This window comes from Eucalyptus grandis, chromosome 4, assembly GCF_016545825.1.
Source record: "Eucalyptus grandis isolate ANBG69807.140 chromosome 4, ASM1654582v1, whole genome shotgun sequence".
In the NCBI taxonomy this organism is placed as follows: domain Eukaryota; kingdom Viridiplantae; phylum Streptophyta; class Magnoliopsida; order Myrtales; family Myrtaceae; genus Eucalyptus; species Eucalyptus grandis.
In genome coordinates, this window is record NC_052615.1 from 31,990,513 (window position 1) to 32,009,560 (window position 19,048).

The 19,048-nt window shown below is 39.2% G+C and overlaps 2 protein-coding genes across 3 annotated transcripts; one reads left to right on the plus strand and one right to left on the minus strand.

The window, feature by feature from the left end:
- Nucleotides 1–678: 678 nt before the first annotated feature.
- Nucleotides 679–3,333, minus strand: LOC104441872 (non-specific lipid transfer protein GPI-anchored 8). The gene is made up of 3 exons (XM_010055118.3): nucleotides 2,864–3,333; nucleotides 2,739–2,765; nucleotides 679–1,034 (listed from the first exon to the last, which is right to left on the minus strand). Exons 1-3 carry the CDS (start codon nucleotides 3,204–3,206, stop codon nucleotides 937–939), a joined length of 468 nt encoding a protein of 155 aa, XP_010053420.1. The 5' UTR covers nucleotides 3,207–3,333; the 3' UTR covers nucleotides 679–936.
- Nucleotides 3,334–14,299: 10,966 nt separating this feature from the next.
- LOC104441873 (hypothetical protein) lies at nucleotides 14,300–18,007 on the plus strand. 2 transcript variants are annotated; one of them, XR_725013.3, is made up of 9 exons: nucleotides 14,300–14,520; nucleotides 14,641–14,787; nucleotides 14,902–14,999; nucleotides 16,094–16,166; nucleotides 16,255–16,315; nucleotides 16,413–16,498; nucleotides 16,580–16,669; nucleotides 17,264–17,386; nucleotides 17,584–18,007. XR_725013.3 is itself a non-coding variant. In XM_010055119.3 (8 exons), the coding sequence occupies exons 1-8, from the start codon at nucleotides 14,410–14,412 to the stop codon at nucleotides 17,324–17,326; spliced, it is 729 nt and encodes a 242-aa protein (XP_010053421.1). In that variant the 5' UTR covers nucleotides 14,300–14,409; the 3' UTR covers nucleotides 17,327–17,542. The 2 variants fall into 2 exon arrangements, 1 of the variants encoding a protein (XP_010053421.1); XM_010055119.3 differs by lacking the exon at nucleotides 17,584–18,007 and having other exon boundaries at nucleotides 17,264–17,542.
- Nucleotides 18,008–19,048: the final 1,041 nt, after the last annotated feature.

Genomic DNA, 19,048 nt, shown 5'->3' on the forward strand with positions numbered 1-19,048 from the left:
ACATAAAATAGTTGATGTACATGTTATTGATTTTTGGTCAAATTTTGTCACAAAGACTAAATTAGTAAATGTAAAAAAGTTTATGATTAAATTAGCACAATTTGAAGATTTATGACTAAATTAATTGCTATTAATAAGTTCAAGACTTCTTTGACAATTACCTTGATTAAATGTAGAAAACATATTCCAACAATGAACAATTCACTAGACAAAAAGACCCTAAAAGTTATTTTTCCTTTGAAAAACTTACTAATCATTTGAAAATTTACTTCTCCATGTGGTTGATTTCTTTCAATATAGAAGAGAAAGGTTCACCCTATCGATAACAATAACAAGTGATTCTCTTTCATGTTATGATTACGGAAAATTCTAAATTGATAAACTTATAACATATTTCTCCTAAATTGATATGAATTGCCACGTGTACTTATCATGTCAATTAAGTAATTGCAACTCGGTAATTTCACGATGAAATTTGACGAAAGCTAACAAAAGATAAATATGTCACGAGTGTATCGATTCAAGTTTTTGCTAATTTAAAGTAGTTTTCGATAAATTTATCACAAATTTATTGATTTAGGGCTTTTCATGGCACTAACTATTCTCTCTTTCATGTTGTTAGTAACTTATCACATTAAAAAATAAGTCATACCTGTCTATGGAGGGAGAGCACAGGCATAAAACGAGAAAACCCAATAATAAAACATGTCATAATATCCTATCTTAAAATACATCAATAAATCGGAATATATCAATTTATTCAGTCATATCCTAACTTTCGGCATGTCTCAATAAATTAGAAAGCATCATCGACACTAATTGAAACAGTCAATGTTTGAGCAAAGGGCGACAAAGAGACCGATTGGAAAATCTGTGTGATGCTCCCGGGAACTAAAATGCCCAACGAACTCGGTCATTTCCTACTTCCGGCATGTCTCAATAAAGCATCGTCGATGCCCAAATCAACAAGAGGAACCAGGAAATCCCTGTCCAGACTCTGTTTGCGCCGCTGTTGCTGTTGATATTCGTTGCGCCTGTCAACACAAGTGATCTCAAATACTCATTGCCCCGCGAATCAAGAAGGGAGCGCGACTGAAATCGAAGCGCACACGGACAATGCTAGCAGAGCGATGAATATCAGTTCAATACTCATTGTAATCTTCACCGTAGATTGCAAAGTTGAAGGAGCCACATGGGATACAAAATGATTCCAGTAGAGATCATATAACCCATAATTCAAGGGACTGTTCTTTTTTATAATATTATCCACATAATGGAATTTGTAACGAAGATGTTAAAAAGAGTATTTAGTGGCACTTGTCAAACCTTATCAACTGTGCTTCGAAAATTTAAAAACTCCTATTCTAAGTAATTGACTTTATTTAAAAAGGCAATTCTTCACTTGCGAAGTTTATTGGAAAGTGTGGTTCTGTTTTCAATTAACTTAGCTAGCGTCTGGGCACTCAATTACAAGATCCAATTTTTAAAATTAGGAGAGATGACACGAAAATCTCCTCCAGAACTTTAAGGGTAATATACGTTCGTTCCTAACTTTCAACTATTATGCATTACCCCTTTGAGCTTTTATTTGATTGAAGCCGTTCACCCTCCATTATAATTTCCATTAGTATCTTTCAATACGCATAATTTTTAAGGGTTAAATGTGTATTTTTTATCTCATTTATCAAGGAAACCTCTCCTTTAGCCTTGATTTCTATAAAGAAAAATAATAAGAATAATGAAAATGGAGAAAAATATTAATTAAATTTTAATATTAGAAATAAAAATATCCATAATAGTAGTAAAAAAAAAAATCTATGAATGTATTTTAAAAAGTGGATATATATCAATTTTATTAATCAACCATATTTACATTAATTAAGCCATTAAATATACAAGATGAGTAACCAATTTTTGTCATTTAGATTTTATTTGTGAAGCCTTTTTTTTTTTTATCTAATTTGTGCTTATTCTTTTTCTTAACATATCATATTTAATTGTACAAAAGTGGCAATATATATCAAATTTTTCCACAAAAGATTATTATTTATATTTATTATTGATATTAATCTGTTCTATCATTGGTATTTCTAATTAATTTAATTTTCTCTTATTTTTTCATACATTTTACATTTTTGCAGCAATTAAGGGGAAGATCGGAAAATCATTTTCCCTCGTAACTTAGTGCACCACACATGCTAATCGAAAAAACATGCAAAGTCGGCGGCCCAAACTACAGTACAACGTGCAAAGGCAATTAAAGCTAACCCAACAACCAACTAACACGAGGCAAAGTGGCCTTTCCAATTAAAGGGCATCACCGTCAATAGCGAGACTACCACAAACTTCAGTCGGAATGCACGGACCTTCATGAAATATCTTGTAAGCCTTTCTTTTTCGAGCGCTACGCTCCATTTTATGTTAGTTGAGTTTCAAATTTACATTTATGGCTCATTGAATGAGCCGAAACGGAAGGTTGGTCCACCGACAAACCGTATCACCGCGAGACGGATTGATTACTTCCTTAAACTGCGTTAGACTCGAGATGACCGATCGGTCGATCCTTCTACATTTTTGACTTAAAACTCGTGCCTAAAGCTTTGATTAAGGTTTCCATTTCTAAACCTTCCCGATCGGAAACAGAAACATCCGACCTAAAGTGGAACGCGGACCAAAGTTTTTCCGGCCAATCCATCGAACGCGAATTTACTACAGAGGAAGCGAGTTCCGAGTTTTACCTGGAGATGCTGGGGACTGAGCGCTCTCTGCAGAGAAAAAGACCACAGAACAAGAGCAAAGCATCAGTAGACGAGCGTCACACATTACTCGGACCGGTTCCTAATTCTTTCTCAGATTCATTTACCTTTGCAGACGCTGGTGGTGGAATTGATGCCGCATCCCTGGCCGATCCGGAGGACCTGCGTGACGTTGATGTTGTACTTTTGGAGCATGCCCGGGGTGCCGTACATGTTGCAGAGGCAGTGGATGGTCGCCGCCACGTCCGCCTTGAGCGGGTTGCAGCAGCTCGCCGGCGGCTTCGCGGTCGAGTTCAGGTACTGGTAGCATGGCACCAGCCTGTTGATGCAGCTCATCGTCGAATCTGCCGCCGACACGAGGCTGCTCCCGAGGATGCTCGTGAGGGCCACGGCGATCACGGTCGCTGCGAGCACCGACGTCGGTATTGGGTGGCGGCGGCAACGAGCCATTTCTCTGAGTTCTCTTCTCTGGCGTTTGTCTTTCGGTGGTGGACAGAGGCGGAGGGCGGTGGGGGAGGTTCTTGTAATGGAAGGGGGGAACGTGGGTTGGGAGGTTGTTGGTCGTTAGCTGTTATGACGGGAATGGCAGTAAGAGCGAGCTTTAATGATGGGGGCCGGGGCGGACTAGATTGAGCTAATCTCTCATCTGACGTAGCTGTTTTGACCAAAAGTCAAAGGGAAAAAGATGGCATGGTGCCTGTTACTGCCATGTCGGCAATCCGAGGATCAGTAAATTCCTTTTATTGCTTGAAAGGAGTTGGCGGGCGGCACCGCGTCAACTGCCAGCTAAAACTCAATTCAATGCGATCGACACGTGGCGGGGAGCCCTTAGTTGTCTTGCTTGGTTGGTGAAGCAAGTGATTGCTCCACGTCAGATGAGTCCTCGTTAGCTTCGTCCGAAAGGGTTGCGACCACCCGTTGCTGTTCCTTGGAGATCATGCGGATGCACGTTGTGTTTCTTTCCGAAATCTACTAAATCCGGCGGTTCATATGGAATATGTTTTCGGATAAGTGCATCTTAATCGTTAGTTATGGGAGCTTTAATTTGGCTCATGAGAATTTTCAAGATGTTTCTAATCATACTTGTATTGGGATGGTTCATGAACGTTTTCTTCTTACTGTTCTGAAAAATTTTCTAAGACAAGAATAAAAAGATTAGTGTCAAAATTAAGAACAGGAAAAATGCTAATTGCCATCTTCATTATTAGGACCTCCATACACTTTGTACCTTTAATCTTAGAATAAAACCTCACGAAGCAAAACAAGTCCGATTGTTCTTTAATCAAATTCAAACTTCAAATTCCAAATTTTGAAATCTAACAATCATGAATCTCAATTTCTCTCCGGTCGCTTTCATTAGCTAGTATAGGTAGGAGTGTCAATGTTTTAAATCCATTCGAATCTCCAAAGATAGCCAACCCAATCTTAACGTGAAAATCTATGTTCTTTGGGACCTGACTTGAGACACAACCCGAATTTAGACCGAAAAATGACTAGAGTCAGTTTGGGTTCTAAGCTTTTCCTCTCTTTTTTTCCTTTTCAATATCAAGCCTCTCTATCAATCTTTTTTCTCTATCAACTCCTGCAATGAGCTCTCTAATGGCACGCCTGACAAGCCATTCTCACTCAAACTCATATTTGAAATTGCTAGAAAAACACTCCTATCTTTCGGAAGTCAGGCTTTTAGGGTTCAAAGTGTTAGACGCAAATTGCGCAAACCCCAAAATCTCCATAACTAGAACAAAAACATGCATGATTAAGTAGAAAGAATTGACGCACCTGTTTTGGAATCCATTGTTCTTGAAGCGGAAGCGGAAACACAATGTTCCACGCGCAAGTCATTCTCCTCTATTGCCCTCTGTATCACTGGCTCAATGAGGCGGCCCCCCTCATGTGTAGCGTTAGGTAAACGCCCCTTAGGTGAGGATATATGTGAGAATTAGGGTTAGAGGAGAGACTTGAGCACTATTTATAGAGTTTCCAGCCAGTCCCTCTCATTACGGGCTAGGCTCAACTCGGCCCACACTAGCCAGCTCATATTAGATTAATTAAGAAACCTACTATCTCACCTTAGACCAAACCCCGTAAAACGATAAACGTTAAACGGTAAATTACAATATCAATTAATGTAGTCCACAATTAGAAAAACCCTTACATTCTCCCACTTGGACTATATTAATTGAAATTGTATTGTATGTACGCACATTGGTCCAGAGATAATACTTAATAGTCAATCCTATCCCATAAAGTCTCAAACACCGAATCATGGCGGTAACTGCATGTATACACACAGAGCCTTCTATGGTCACAAGTGCTCTCAACTTTATTAATATGGATTCAATATGGTAGTGTGGCAAATGGATAACATCTCTCATAGAAAGATCCCATTTGTCAGTCACCATTCTCTTACCTTAGGCAACACAAAAAACTTGTGCCACTAGAGAATGCTTTATGGTTCCAATGAACCCACATATGTCTTGTCCTTACGGTCAACATTTCTTTATGTATCACAAGACATATGCACAAGGCTAATAACCGGATGCCCGGATGCCCCTAGCCTTCACTCAAGGTTTAAGTAATACCTTGAGACTTTTTAACAATATATATATTCAACATAATAACAATCCATTTAAAATATTTTATTGAATACAAAAGTTGACATATATATATCAAAGTGTTACTAAATTGTAACAAAACAGATGTAAACTTTATTCAAAAAATAAAAATAAAAAACACAGCTCCCACTAAATAACAGCATCCCAAGATGCTCCTAGGCCCATACTAATGACATGTCGATCAAAAACACACGGGCGTAGGCCTTTAGTTAGTGGGTCTGCAACCATATCATCTGTATGAATATAATTTACTGCAACGTCACCATTCTGTATTAATTCTTTTATAGTCAAAAACTTGACCTCCATGTGTTTAGACCCCTTTAAACTTATGTTGTTATTAATAAACAACACTGCAGAGTTATTGTCACAATATAACTGTATGGGTCTATCCACAAAATCATAAACTGATAACTCTCTAATGAGGTTCTGGAGCCAAATAGCTTGAGTAGCAGCTGAAAAACATGCTACAAACTCCGCTTGCATGGTTGAAGAAGATATGGATTTCTGTTTCTCGCTCTTCCATGATATTGCACCTCCTGCCAACATAAATATATATCCAGTCGTTGATTTCTTATAATCTTGACAACCAGCAAAATCTACATCTGAATACCCTACTAGTTGCAGGTCTGGAACATATCTATAAATTAGCATATAATCTTTTGTTCTTTTTAAGTACCTTAAAACCTTCTTGGCAGCAACCTAGTGATCGCGTCCTGGATTAGACTGATATTTGCCTAGAAGCCCTGTTGCAATAGCAATATCTGGCCTAATGCAAACTTGAGCATACATGATGCTTCCAAGCACACTAGCATAAGGTACATCCTTCATTTGAGTTTTCTCAAAATTTGAATTAGGGCATTGTGAAAGACTCAATTTATCACCCTTAACAACGAGCAATTCCCGGTTTGCAATCCCGCATATTGAATCTTTCTAAAATGCGATCAATATACGCCCTCTGAGATAAACCCAATGAATGGCGTGAGCGATCCCTATGGATCTCAATGCCAAGAACAAAAGACGCCTCACCAAGGTCTTTCATGTCAAAAAATTTCGATAACATCCGCTTTGTCTCATGCAGTAAACCAATGTTACTACTAGCAAGCAAGATATCATCTACATAAAGTATGAGAAAAATATATTTCCTCCCACTGACCTTGGTATATATGCATTGATCTACTTTGTTCTCAATAAATCCAAATGAAGTAACAACACTATGAAACTTGAAATACCACTGTCTAGAAGCTTGCTTAAGGCCATAAATAGACTTTTTCAATCTACAAACAAGCTGACCTGAGTCATCTACTACAAAACCTTCAGACTGCACCATATAAACCTCCTCATCAAGGTCTCCATTTAGAAAAGCAATCTTAACATCCATCTGGTGTAACTCCATATCGTAATAAGCTACCAATGTTAAGATCACTCTAAAGGAATCTTTAGAAGAAACTGGAGAAAATGTTGCTTCATAATCTATTCATTCTCTTTGAGTGAAACCCTTAGCTACCAGTCTGGCTTTAAACTTTTCAATATTTCCTTTGGAATTCCTTTTAGTCTTGAATACCCATTTGCAGCCAATAGGTTTACAACCTTCAAGCAATTCAACAAGCTCCCAAACACCATTGTGTTTCATAGATTGCATCTCATCTTTCATCGCATCTAACCACAAATCTGATTGAGGACATGAGATGGCTTCAGTATAAGTCACGGGATCAACAACACAGCCTATGTCATAATCATGCTCACCCAAGTAGACTAGATAGTCTGGTGGTATAGCTGAACGTCTTTCTCTAGTTGATCTTCTGAGTGGAGCTACGTCAACCTCATTCTGAATTTGAGGGGCTTGAGAAATTTCATCAGGAACTGTCTCAACAATAGGATCATGTGCCACAATAGGCTTAGTTTGTGGCGCAAGAGGCTCCATAATTGTCTGCACAGGATGAGACAGAGATCCAGTAATCCCCACCATACTATCATCTTCGGTAGCTTGTGAGCAGCTACCCTTTTCAGCTACATCAAATTCTAGAAATTTTGCAGTCTGAGATTCCATAATTCGTGTACCTCCATTAGGGTTATAAAAGCGATACCCCTTTGAATGGTCTGGGTAAGACACGAAGTAACATCGAGTAGTTTTGGAATCCAGTTTACTCAATGTTGGATTATATAACTTCACTTCTGCTGGACATCCCCAAACTCTAAGATGATTCAAGCTAGGTTTACGTCCAGTCCACAACTCAAAAGGAGTAAATGGAATTGCTTTAGTAGGAACACGATTTAGAATATAAAGAGCTGTTTTCAAAGCTTCTCCCCACAGAAAATTAGGTAAATTTGTCCTACTAATCATACTTCTCATCATGTCCATAAGAGTACGATTCCGCCTTTCAGCTACACCATTTTGTTCAGGATTTCCAGGCATAGTAAACTGACCTGTTATCCCAGAATCCTCTAAGTATTTAGCAAATGGCCTTTTAAGTTGTCCAACATCACCGTGCCTACCAAAATACTCACCACCACAATCAGATCTAACAATCTTAATAATTTTTCCCAACTGTTTCTCCACTTCAATCCGAAAAATCTTGAATTTATCAAGAGACTCTGACTTTTCTTTAATCAAGTATAAGTATCCATATCGGGAATAGTCGTCAATAAATGTGATGAAATAAAAATTTCTGTATAAAGTAGCCGTGTATGGTCCACTAATATCAGTGTGAATAACTTCCAACAAGTCTGAACTTCGTACATCAGATTTCTTCTTTACCTTAGTCATCTTACCTCTGCAACAGTCTACACAAGTCTCTTGATCATCTTTAAGAGTAGGCAAGATATCAGCCTTTATAAGCCTTTTTACTTTATCTTTAGAGATGTGACCAAGACGTTTATGCCACAATGCATAAGATTGTTCCTTAGGTAGAGGCCTTTTGGAAACAACCTTTTCAGCGGAATAAGCAACGTATATGTCGTTGGGAGATAAGCTCAATCGATATAATCCATCGGATAAATTGCAACACCCAATCTTATTTGAATAAAAAAACATGGAAATAGTATTACTCTTTGGTTCAAAAGAGTATCCACACATGTCCAAACAAGACACATAAACTAAATTCCGCCTAAAAGAAGTTATGTAAAAAGTGTTGCTTAACACCATCCGAAAACTAGAATCTAAAATCAAAATAACATCTCCCACGAACTCAACGTCAATTCCAACGCTGTTTCCAACAGTGAGCTTTGATTCATCCTGAGTTGGTGTTCTTCGGTTTATGAACTCCTGTATAGTAAATGCAACATGATTAGTTGCACCACTATCTAGCCACAAAGAATTGGTCGGAACTTCAGATAAATTGGATTCATAAACAAATGCCAAAGAATCATTACCTTTAGGCTCTCTCTTATTTCTCTTAGACAACCAAACCTTAAACTTGCTACAACGTTTCTTCACGTGTCCTCTCTCCCTACAAAAGTAGCAAAGAACACCATCCTTCTTGGTGATTGCCTTCTTAGGACCCAGAGTGTTAGAAGGACCTGCTCCTTCAGAATTTCCTTTGTTGTTGGAAGGACCAACAACTTCTGAATTGCTTTTATGGGTCTAAGTTTTCACCTTCTTACCCTTGTCACTAGCAGAACTAGAAGCATAAAGAGCAATATGTCATCTATCTTTCTTTAATTTCTCTTCCTCTGCCACCAACCTTGCAATCGGGTCATTAACAGACCAGGTTTCATCTTGGGAATTATAATTGGTTTTAATAATCCCAAAATCAGGAGGAACAGTATTTAGAGATTGATGGACAATGCAAGCGTAGGAATTTCAACATTGAGAACCCGGAGCTTTGTTTGCAAATCAACCATCCTCGAACATAATCTCTAACTCCACCGAACCATTATACTTCATAGTAAAAAGTGTTTGCATATGTGTCCCTATCTCAGCATTAGGCGACACACGGTTTCTAGCCATCAAAGCTTCCATCATTTGCTTAGCATTGCAGTCTGCAGGCAAACCACTTTTCAAGTATTCCTGAATGGAACGCTTCATGGATAGCAAGCAAATTCTATTACTCTTTTCCCATGCAGCAAAATTTGCTTTTTGAGCCTCTATACTCTCGGCAGTCAAAATTGCCGGCCGATCAAGTAAGAGCCATATGAACATCTCATTTCCATAGCAAACAGAAAATCCTCTCTCCATCTCTTAAAATTCGAACCAGCAAGAACCTCAATGGTGACGGAGTTACCATTTACAGAAAATGTGACTGAAAGACAAGCAATATATATAATTAGCATCATGTGAGTATTGTGTAACTTGACGCACAAGTACACATCCAGAGAGTTAAATGCAAAATCACATAATCACATTTGGGCAGAATACATGACAAGCAATTGTACACTCCCCACATGATAAGGGTTATGAGAATATATTCCAATTTTCGTGAATTCATCACCTTTGGGTATATGAACCATTATGATCGGTCACTCCTCCACCACACTATCATGTATCCCTCCATGAACTAATACATAATCACCTCCTTTGGGAGTATGACTATGCATTAGATCAGGAGACATCTCAATCAATATACAAGATCGAAATTTCTCAAATTCAACCAAGTGTGCCACTTTGGCGGTCACAACTCAATTGAATCCTTGAAACTCTCTCATCCCAGGGATATAATTTTTACATCTCACATACATCATATACATATGATTTAACTTTAGTGATAGGGGCATCATATCACTCAAATCACATGCCATGCTAATTACATTGCCTTATTCATTAATAAAATACTATAAAGTTTAATTTTTATTAATGAATCATACTTTTATAATATTTATGTGATAACATACCTGTATCCCGGCACCTGTATTTTCTAAATCACAGAAAAATACAATAAAAATATGCAAAAAATACACTAAAAAACATGTATTTAGGGCTTTGCATGTATTTTCACATCCATAAAATCATCAAAGATATAAAATAAATACACCATGACGTAGGAAATAATCATACGAGTCCATCGCCGCCGGCCACGAGCAAATCGGAGCCTCCACGCGCCCACACGCACCGCCTGAGTGCGCGGTGCGTGGAGCCCACGCGCGGGTGTCAAAGGCCGGTCAAAACCGGTCCGACCGGTGGCGGTCCGACCGGTTGACCGGTTCGGTCAACGACCGACTAGGTCGGGTCTAGTCAACGGGCCGGGTCGGGTCAACGGGTTGGGTCGGGTCAACGGGTCGGGTCGGGTCGGGTCGGGGGTCAGTCGGGTCCAATCAAATCAAATTCGAATCCGGGTCGCTGACGTCATCATGACGTTAGTGCATGTGAAATCCGAGTCCGGGTCGCTGACGTCAGCGCCCGCGTGCACCGCACGCGCGAGCAGCGCCCTGCGCGTGGGAGCGCGTGGACGCGCGTCTTTGACGCCCGGCGGCGCGTGGCTGCGCGTGGGGGCACGTGGGGCCTCCCCCGGCAACGCGCCTCCCACGGTTTTGCTCGCCTCGTCGAGCCCAGTCCGAATTTGTGATTTAATTTTATTTTTATTAAACTAAAAGTCTCGAAAATCACAAATTATGGCAAGATCCGTACTAATTAGTGCTAATCCGTACAAATTAGGGCAAAATCAATTATGTTCGTGTTCTAAGGTTATGGAGGCTCTAATACCACATGTTAGACGCAAATTGCGCAAACCCCAAAATCTCCATAACTAAAACAAAAACATGCATGATTAAGTAGAAAGAATTGACGCACCTATTTTGGAATCTATTGTTCTTGAAGCGGAAGCGGAAACACAATGTTCCATGCACAAGTCCTTCTCCTCTATTGCCCTCTGTATCACTGGCTCAATGAGGTGACCCCCCTCACGTGTAGCGTTAGGTAAACGCTCCTTAGGTGAGGATATATGTGAGAATTAGGGTTAGAGGAGAGACTTGAGCACTATTTATAGAGTTTCCAGCCAGGTCCCCCTCATTACGGGCCGCTCAACTCGGCCCACACTAACCAGCCCATATTAGACTAATTAAGAAACCTACTATCTCACCTTAGACCAAATCCCGTAAAACGATAAACGTTAAACGGTAAATTACAATATCAATTAATGTAGTCCACAATTAGAAAAACTCTTACATAAAGTGCATAGCAGCCATGCAATTAGACGTTCAGCGAAGGGAGGGAACAACAGAGGTTCTGAAAGAATCGAACATGAACGAGAGAACGGAGTGTAAAGGGCGAAAGCAAGCGTTCCAAATACTCAGCATGGACCTCTCCCAGCCCAAGTACAAGGCGATCGTGAAACAAGTCGTCCAGTCCTTCCTCGAAGAGCAGAAGATGAATGAAATTGAAGGAGCCAGTGCGCTTGAAGAGGGAGAGGAAGAGGAGGAGGAGAGAGGAAATTAGTCCAACGGTGAAGTATACCGAGGACAGTGACGATCTGTAAGGTGAATTAGTGGTTCTTCCCTTTCCTTTGATTTTATTTTGTTTTTTCACATCCAACCTTTTTCTTAGATTTAGGAGAGAAGGTGTTTAGGATCAACTATTGTCATACGGTTCGGTTCGGGTCTTTTTGATTCTCCAGGCCCACCTCTTTTATTGTTGTAGAATGTGATGGTTCTTGACTCTCTTTATCTCTCCAATTACTTGTATCAAGATTATCCACAGCATCGACAAGAGATCCATGACCTTATGCGACATTCCAAAGTCCACAAGTAGGGATTTCTCTAGTGGATGTGTCGTTTGTGAATGGACTAATCAAAGAGTGATTGTGACGGCTAAAAGGTTCAAATAAGATGCAGCTCTTGAAAAACTTTTAGGACAATAAATGGGGAAGAAATGGACTGAACCATACATAGAGAGTTGGAGTATTGTTGGTTGATGTGTGTTAACACTATTGAGGACGTTAACTCTTTAAGTGGAGGAATTGGTGACATCCCAAAATCATATATCTATTTGGAGAGGTAACTCATAAATAGATAGCTATCTCCTAACGATCACCTCCAAATGTGGCTACTTGAAGCACTTTCTTCTGGAGCTTGGCCTATGTAGGGCAGGCCGGATTGTTACGCCTAGAGTGGATTGTTACCCTAATTGCCCCAGTACGTCAACTTCGATATCAGATGTTGTCTGAGCTTTGCGTACAGCATCTATTGCCCCATCATGAGTCATTGCATGATAACCTCGGCAACCCAACGCTAATCTTTGCCAACATTTAGATCGCCTCCAATGCAGTGAAGCCTAGAGGTAAAGATGGCCATGGATCTAGCAAAGGAAACAAACCTGAGAGAGTTGAAAAGAGCGGGCGACACTAATGAGGGAGCTTAAGGGGTTACATTTGAAGATCAAGTGATCGTGGGATTTTCAAAGATTTTTAGTAATGCGTAGTAAACATATGTTAGGAATTTCTATAATCTCAAGAATATTCAAAGAATTTTTAAGGTTTTGTTTGGTAAAATTTGTTTATGTTCCTCGGAATAACTATTTCTGTTCTTTTGTTATGGGAAACGAAAAAAAATAAAAACCTATTTAGTAAAACTTTATTTTCAAGAACAAAATTTTTTTTTTTGTTTTTGTTTATGAGAATAGATAGCAAATAGAAACAAAAAATAGAAAAAGTAATTTATTGCTCCCATGAACAATTTCTAGAATCTATTTTTTTCTCTTTTCTCTCTTCTTCACTTTTTTTCTTCTCTTTCTTTTATTCTTCTTCTTCTTTCTCCTTTTGGTCGGTCGTCGGCCTTGGCCATAGCCATTACCAGCAACCGGCCAGACGAGGGCCAATAACCTCACCGGCGTCACCGGCCCCTGAGACGCCGTGGTTGGGCGAGGCTCGGCTGGCTCAAATCTAGCGAGATTGAGCTCGCCCGGCCACCGGCGAGGCCAAGGTTGGGTGAGGTCCAGGCGAGCCTCAACCTCACCCAGTTGATGGCCGACAACTAGCCAAAGAGAAAAGATAAAAGATAAAAGATAAAAGATAAGAAAATATAATAAAAAAATTAAAAAATTTAAAAAAAATCTAAAAATACAATCAAACATATTTCTATGCCGGAATAAAAAAATTTTAAAGTTACCAAACACGTTATTTTGTTCAAAAATTGTTCTTGAGAACAAATAAAAAAATTATTTCTCATTAAAAATTGTTTCCCGAAATAGAATCGTTACGAAACATGCCCTAATTGAAGCTTATCCCATCCCAACGCAAATTCGGAGGAATGAATCTAGTCTAAGTAGGAGTCAAATCATTTAAGAATTAGTGGGAGCCTAGTGCCATGAGTAAAAGGCGTAGTTTTGTTCTTTTTTGTCCTGTTTAGATATGTTTTTTATTTTTCATTTTTATGTAATCTAAATCTTACCATTTCATGCATTTTGGCGTTTTATAAAAGCTTAAATTTTTTAAATTTTGGCAATACTCAACATTTGACGCACAATATTTTTCATATTCTTAAGGCACATGTGATAATCATTCTATTTCGTTCTAAAATAATTTTTTCATTACGTAGACTTGTTTCTAGAACATAAATTAATTTGATAATACAATTTCATTTTTCTATTTTTGGAATCAATTTTTAGTTCGAAATAAATTAGGAACAAAATTTTTAATTTCTCTATTTCTTGAAAATAAATTAAAAATAAAAACTCTACTCATTGCTTGTCCTCATTACTAATTGGTCATCCACTAGTAGCCACCGCCGGCCATCCGTCATTGCCACCTCTAGGAAGGAATTTTTTTGAAATTTCATTTTATGATTAAAAAATTTACGTCATTTATCAAACAAAAAATTTTATTTAAAAATTAATTTAGAAAGAAGAATGAGAAAATTTATTTCTTTTTAGAAATCAAATTCTGAGCATGGATATCATTCATGCCATTTAACTTTTAACGCTATTTTTAAATTTTGAAAAAAGCCAAAAACTATTTTTTCTTCTGTTGAAGCCACTTCTTAAATCTTCAGCTTAGAAAAGGAGACCATATCCAAATACGAACGGATAAAAAACACAGAGACGCGCACAGAGAGACAGGACCAGGAGCTTCACTTCACGGACTCGCCGGTGCTCCGCTCGGAAAGGGCCGTCGATGGCCGCTCTCGCAATCGGCGTCGCCGCCGGCGCAACCACCTCCATGGCCGGCTCCAGAAGCTTTCACCGGCTCCGTCACGCGCCGACAAGAATCTCCTGCGTCAAATGGGTACACACACCTATACAACTATATATAGAGCTCGAACTCTCTCCTTTTTCGAGAATACTTCCGACGCCTGAATTCACCCTCGCGTGGCCTAATCGGAAGCTGTAATCTCGCCCTCGTTAGGATCCGGAAGGCCTCTTCGGGCCACCCCAGACCGGCCACATCGCCCGCAGCGAGTTCCGCCGGCGGCTGGAGAAGGACGCCGAGGCTCGCGAGGAGTTCGAGCGCCACGTCCGCGAGGAGAACGAGCGCCGCCGAGCCGTCCGAGAGGTGAATTCGCTGAATCCCTGAATTTTGGACTTCGTTTGAGAACGCGGTTTCGTAGCTTTTGCGATGGATTATTTGAATGAAGTCTTGTTGCCTTTTGGATTCGCGTTGACGTAGTCGCGGGACGTGCCGGACACTCCGGCGGAGCTGGTCGAGTACTTTCTCGACACCGAGGCTCAGGAAATCGAGTTCGAGATTGCGAGGATGAGGCCACGGTCAGTCGTTAGCAGTTCGTTATGCGCTTGACATGTGTGCAATCGTCATTGTCAAAGTTGCATAGCCTGTGCCAGCAGCTTGGCTACCATCTGCACTGATATCTGTATTATAATGTGTTTCTGATCCTGCTTTGTTCGCACATGTATTAAGCATCGCCGATGAAATTGCATCACCGATCTTGCTCAGGCCCTTCAGATGTTAAATTGTAGATATTCTCAGAGTTATTTTTATATGCTTGGAGGTTGCGTCCAGTCGTATGAAATAGTAGGATTGAATTCTTCCTGTTAGTTGTCAACGTAATCATGTAGGATAGTTTTCTCCTCCTAAGAAGATGTCAGGTATGTGCTAAACTGCTGATATCTGATAGCCCGATGATATGCCTTGTACGATGTTGTCCAAGAGATTTGATTGCCCAGCAATCGAATGTGGAATGACTCTGATTGCATTGGTCTCTGGTTGAGTAGAATCAAGGATACTATACAATCCCTGTTCCTCTTGCTTTCTGTTAGACCGTAGTTTTAGGACTTTTCACATGGAGGATAGAAGATTTCATTTCAGTATTGTTGCACGTCCTGCATCAGCTATTGTTTGTTAAGTGCAGTAGATGCTGATTATACACAATTTGGACTAGATTGCTATTAACAATTAAAAGGTAGGTTACCTACTGTTGAAAATGCTATATTTGTGGCACTAATTGGAATAGGATGTTACAGCTTGCCCTGGAAGTCTCATCCATTCTGTTGGATGGCACCTAAGTGACTTATGTCAGACAGTATCTCCTTTCTGGTCAATAGCTGGAATGCACTTAACTGACCGATGTCAGCTCTAAATGGACCGTGGGCACAGTTTAGGGATGTGCAATCTTCGCTCTTCTTGTGAAAAAATTTAGGAATTTTATACTCCTAAACTTTGTTGAGATAAGTCCATGCATGTCTTGGGGACTTAAAATTAGAATGACTAACCAGTTTTTGCATACCAGTGAACTTGTTTTACTTTTGGTAGAAGTTTTAATGGCCACTGTTATGGTATTCTGATGAGGTAATATCTTTGTTTCATAATGTTCATCTAGAGACTGAAATGAATTGATTTGCAGGTTAAATGAAGAATTCTTTGCCCACCTACAGTTTGAATTGGGCCAACTTCGATTTTCTGTTTCAAAAACCGAGGTCTACTATTCAAACTTCTCCATTACATTTACATTTGTATGCATGATCAACTATATCCTCAAGAAAGAAATGGTGATGGTATTGGTAGGATATGGAAGACAGATTGATTGAGCTGGAAGCTTTGCAGAAGGCTTTGCTCGAGGGGACAGGTTTGCTAACACTAATCAGACACTGATTTTGACTGGATTGACAATTCTATGTCCTCATCTTACTGATCAATTAGATCCATGGTCTAATTTTGTGCAGAAGCTTATGAAAAAATGCAAGTTGACCTTGTAAAAGCAAAGAACAACCTGACAAAAATTTTGACATCAAAAGATGTTAAAGCGACTGTATGTCTTGCTCCATCCATCTAAGCTCTTCTGCATTAGCTGTTTGCACATTATTCACTCCAACCTTGTCTGGTCATGCAGTTACTAGAGATGGTTGAGCAGAACGAACTCAACAGATCATTATTGACGCTTCTTGATGAAAATATAGCAAATGCTCAGAAGGGTAACCAGGTAGAGTAGCATATAAGAAATTCCAGTTTGTTACGCGGAACTTTCTGTTGTTTTGGTTCCTTGATACTGATTTTGTGTAGTTGTGAGGCTGAATGTGCTATGAACATGATATGGTGACAATGTCGTCATAAGATTTATTGCCATGGTATCGAAGGAAGGGTAGCAGAATATCCTTCCAAAAACAGATGAAGGTTAGAGGAGCTTAAAGTCAGTGATAATGAGAATGAGAGGTCATATGCGGGATATTTGTTCCTAAATGGCATCCATTGTAGCTACAGAATATACTCAGTTTACATGGTTCACATTTAGAACTCCAGCGTAAAATCTGGTGTCATGGAGAAACGTTATCTTCTGCTAACATCATGTGGTAATGCCCTCCATTAGGATTGCAGAATATAAATATTGGTGTGAGAATTCGCATGGCAGAGACTTTGTCTTCTCAGTTTGACATTCCTCATAACTGCAGGGGATACAATTTATTTTTGGTATACAGCATATATTAGAATCCACCCGATCTGAACTGAAACCATTTGGTGTAGATGTATTTGTTTATAATATCCAGGAACGTCTAAGCTTATTTGCAATGTTGTCCAGGAAAAAATCGCAGCTTACATGGAAAAACTACGTGCAGCTGTTCTCAAGTACATGACAGTCTAATCCCTGGTCAGTCCATGCTATGATCTCTTGATGATGATGAGTTGAGTTTTCATTTCACAGGTATTCAGTCATTCGCGATTTTCTTTCTGAATTATATATATCACATGGTTCACTTTTGAAATAGTCATTCATGTAGACAGTGGAATGATGATGAATTTGCTAATGAGCCAGTTAAGCTTTAGTTGGCAATCGCCCATATTGTCCAATTGCATGGCACATATTCTCTCATGCCCTCCCTTGTAATATGACACCTTCAGGTCATTAACCATGGTTAAATCCTTGTCCTGCTGGAGTTGAGGTCTGAATGGGCAACTAAATACCTAACTAACGCATTAGGTGCGGCACCTCAGTTTTCCCATGCCTTGTCCTCCTTTCAGCTAAATTCGCAAAATTGGGGGGGAGATGTGGGGGTGGTCTGTATCATTTTTAAAATTCAGAAAATCACGTTTGCTACTCTTGCTAGCTGTTATAAACAAAATGTATGCGACTTTATGGGAACTTCATTTTCCTTGTTTTGGGATGGCACTGCTGGCAAATCTCCACGGATAACAAAAAATTGGAGTTTTGCTGTTGCTGGTTGAGCGTCACATCGCCATGCTGTGTATTCCCTTTGGGATCCATAGGGCTAGTCGGTTTGGAACTGTGTCAGGCTGTGAAATTAAGCGTATTTTGTTGCTGAAAGTACGATAGATGTGGACTAGCATGTCACTGGATTGAACAAAATTTGGTGCCGCCACTTAATATTGTAAATGAAGGGTCTTGGGTGTCAATTCTTTTTTTCCTCTGTGAATTTTCAATGAAAAAATTTAGGTAGTGTATTTCTCTGATATAACCACTTATCTTTCAATGAGACAGTAATAAACATTATCATTTCTCAAGTAAACTTGCTAGTTGCTTTTTGAGAGAACATTTTAGACGGTACTCCTAGAATCTACGCAAGCATTAGCGTCTATTTTAGTGCAAGCTTCTTTAGGGAGGGTTTGTTTTGGGCAAGAACTTTATTATTAGACCCATCAAATGGGTGGGTCAGTTCGGATAAATGGTCTCACTCGAATTGATCAATTTTAATGCAATACAAATGTAATAACTCATACCCTCTTGACACATATTGCTAAAACAACTTCTATATAAAACCCAATTTAGGAAACTCATACCAAAATTGAGGTGAGCGCGTGGAATGAGTAAGCGTGAAATCAAGTGAGGGCGAGAGAGTGAAGAGAGTTGTGAATCAATTTAACACTCATATTATATTGGGTTTTACCATTCTAAATCTATTTATGATTTATTTACTAAATACAACTAATTTATATAATATCTTAGCACATTAAATTTGGGTTAAGAAATGGGTTTATCACCAATTTTGATAGGTCTATTTATGATAAAGGAATGTACTATATGTGGAAATCATTTTCAAGAAAGATGTTTTCCCCTTTCCAAATTAGATTCATTTTCCAAACTTTAAACATGCATATTTTCTCATCATAAATTATTTTTCTATGATTAATCATCTTCAACGAATTGAACACATGAAAGTTCAGAAAATTAATTCTCGAAAAATCTCACTTAAGCAAACACACTCTTTAGTTCCAGTCTAGAATCTTCAAGACCCGCCATTCCTTAGTCACAGGCACCGGACTGCATTATTGCGAAGCGAATACTGGGATCATCATCCTCCATCAATTTGACATGTTCGTGAGCCTGAAATGCTTCCTAAGCACTATC

Coding starts and splice junctions, on each gene's coding strand:
- LOC104441872 (XM_010055118.3), bottom strand. CDS start 3,206: ATGGCTCGTTGCCGCCGCCACCCAATACCGACGTCGGTGCTCGCAGCG. Junction 2,766..2,863: donor CACCACCAGCGTCTGCAAAG/GTAAATGAATCT, acceptor TTTTCTCTGCAG/AGAGCGCTCAGTCCCCAGCA. Junction 1,035..2,738: donor TCAGTCCCCAGCATCTCCAG/GTAAAACTCGGA, acceptor TTGTGTTGACAG/GCGCAACGAATATCAACAGC.
- LOC104441873 (XM_010055119.3), top strand. CDS start 14,410: ATGGCCGCTCTCGCAATCGGCGTCGCCGCCGGCGCAACCACCTCCATG. Junction 16,167..16,254: donor TTTCTGTTTCAAAAACCGAG/GTCTACTATTCA, acceptor TGGTATTGGTAG/GATATGGAAGACAGATTGAT. Junction 16,670..17,263: donor ATGCTCAGAAGGGTAACCAG/GTAGAGTAGCAT, acceptor AATGTTGTCCAG/GAAAAAATCGCAGCTTACAT.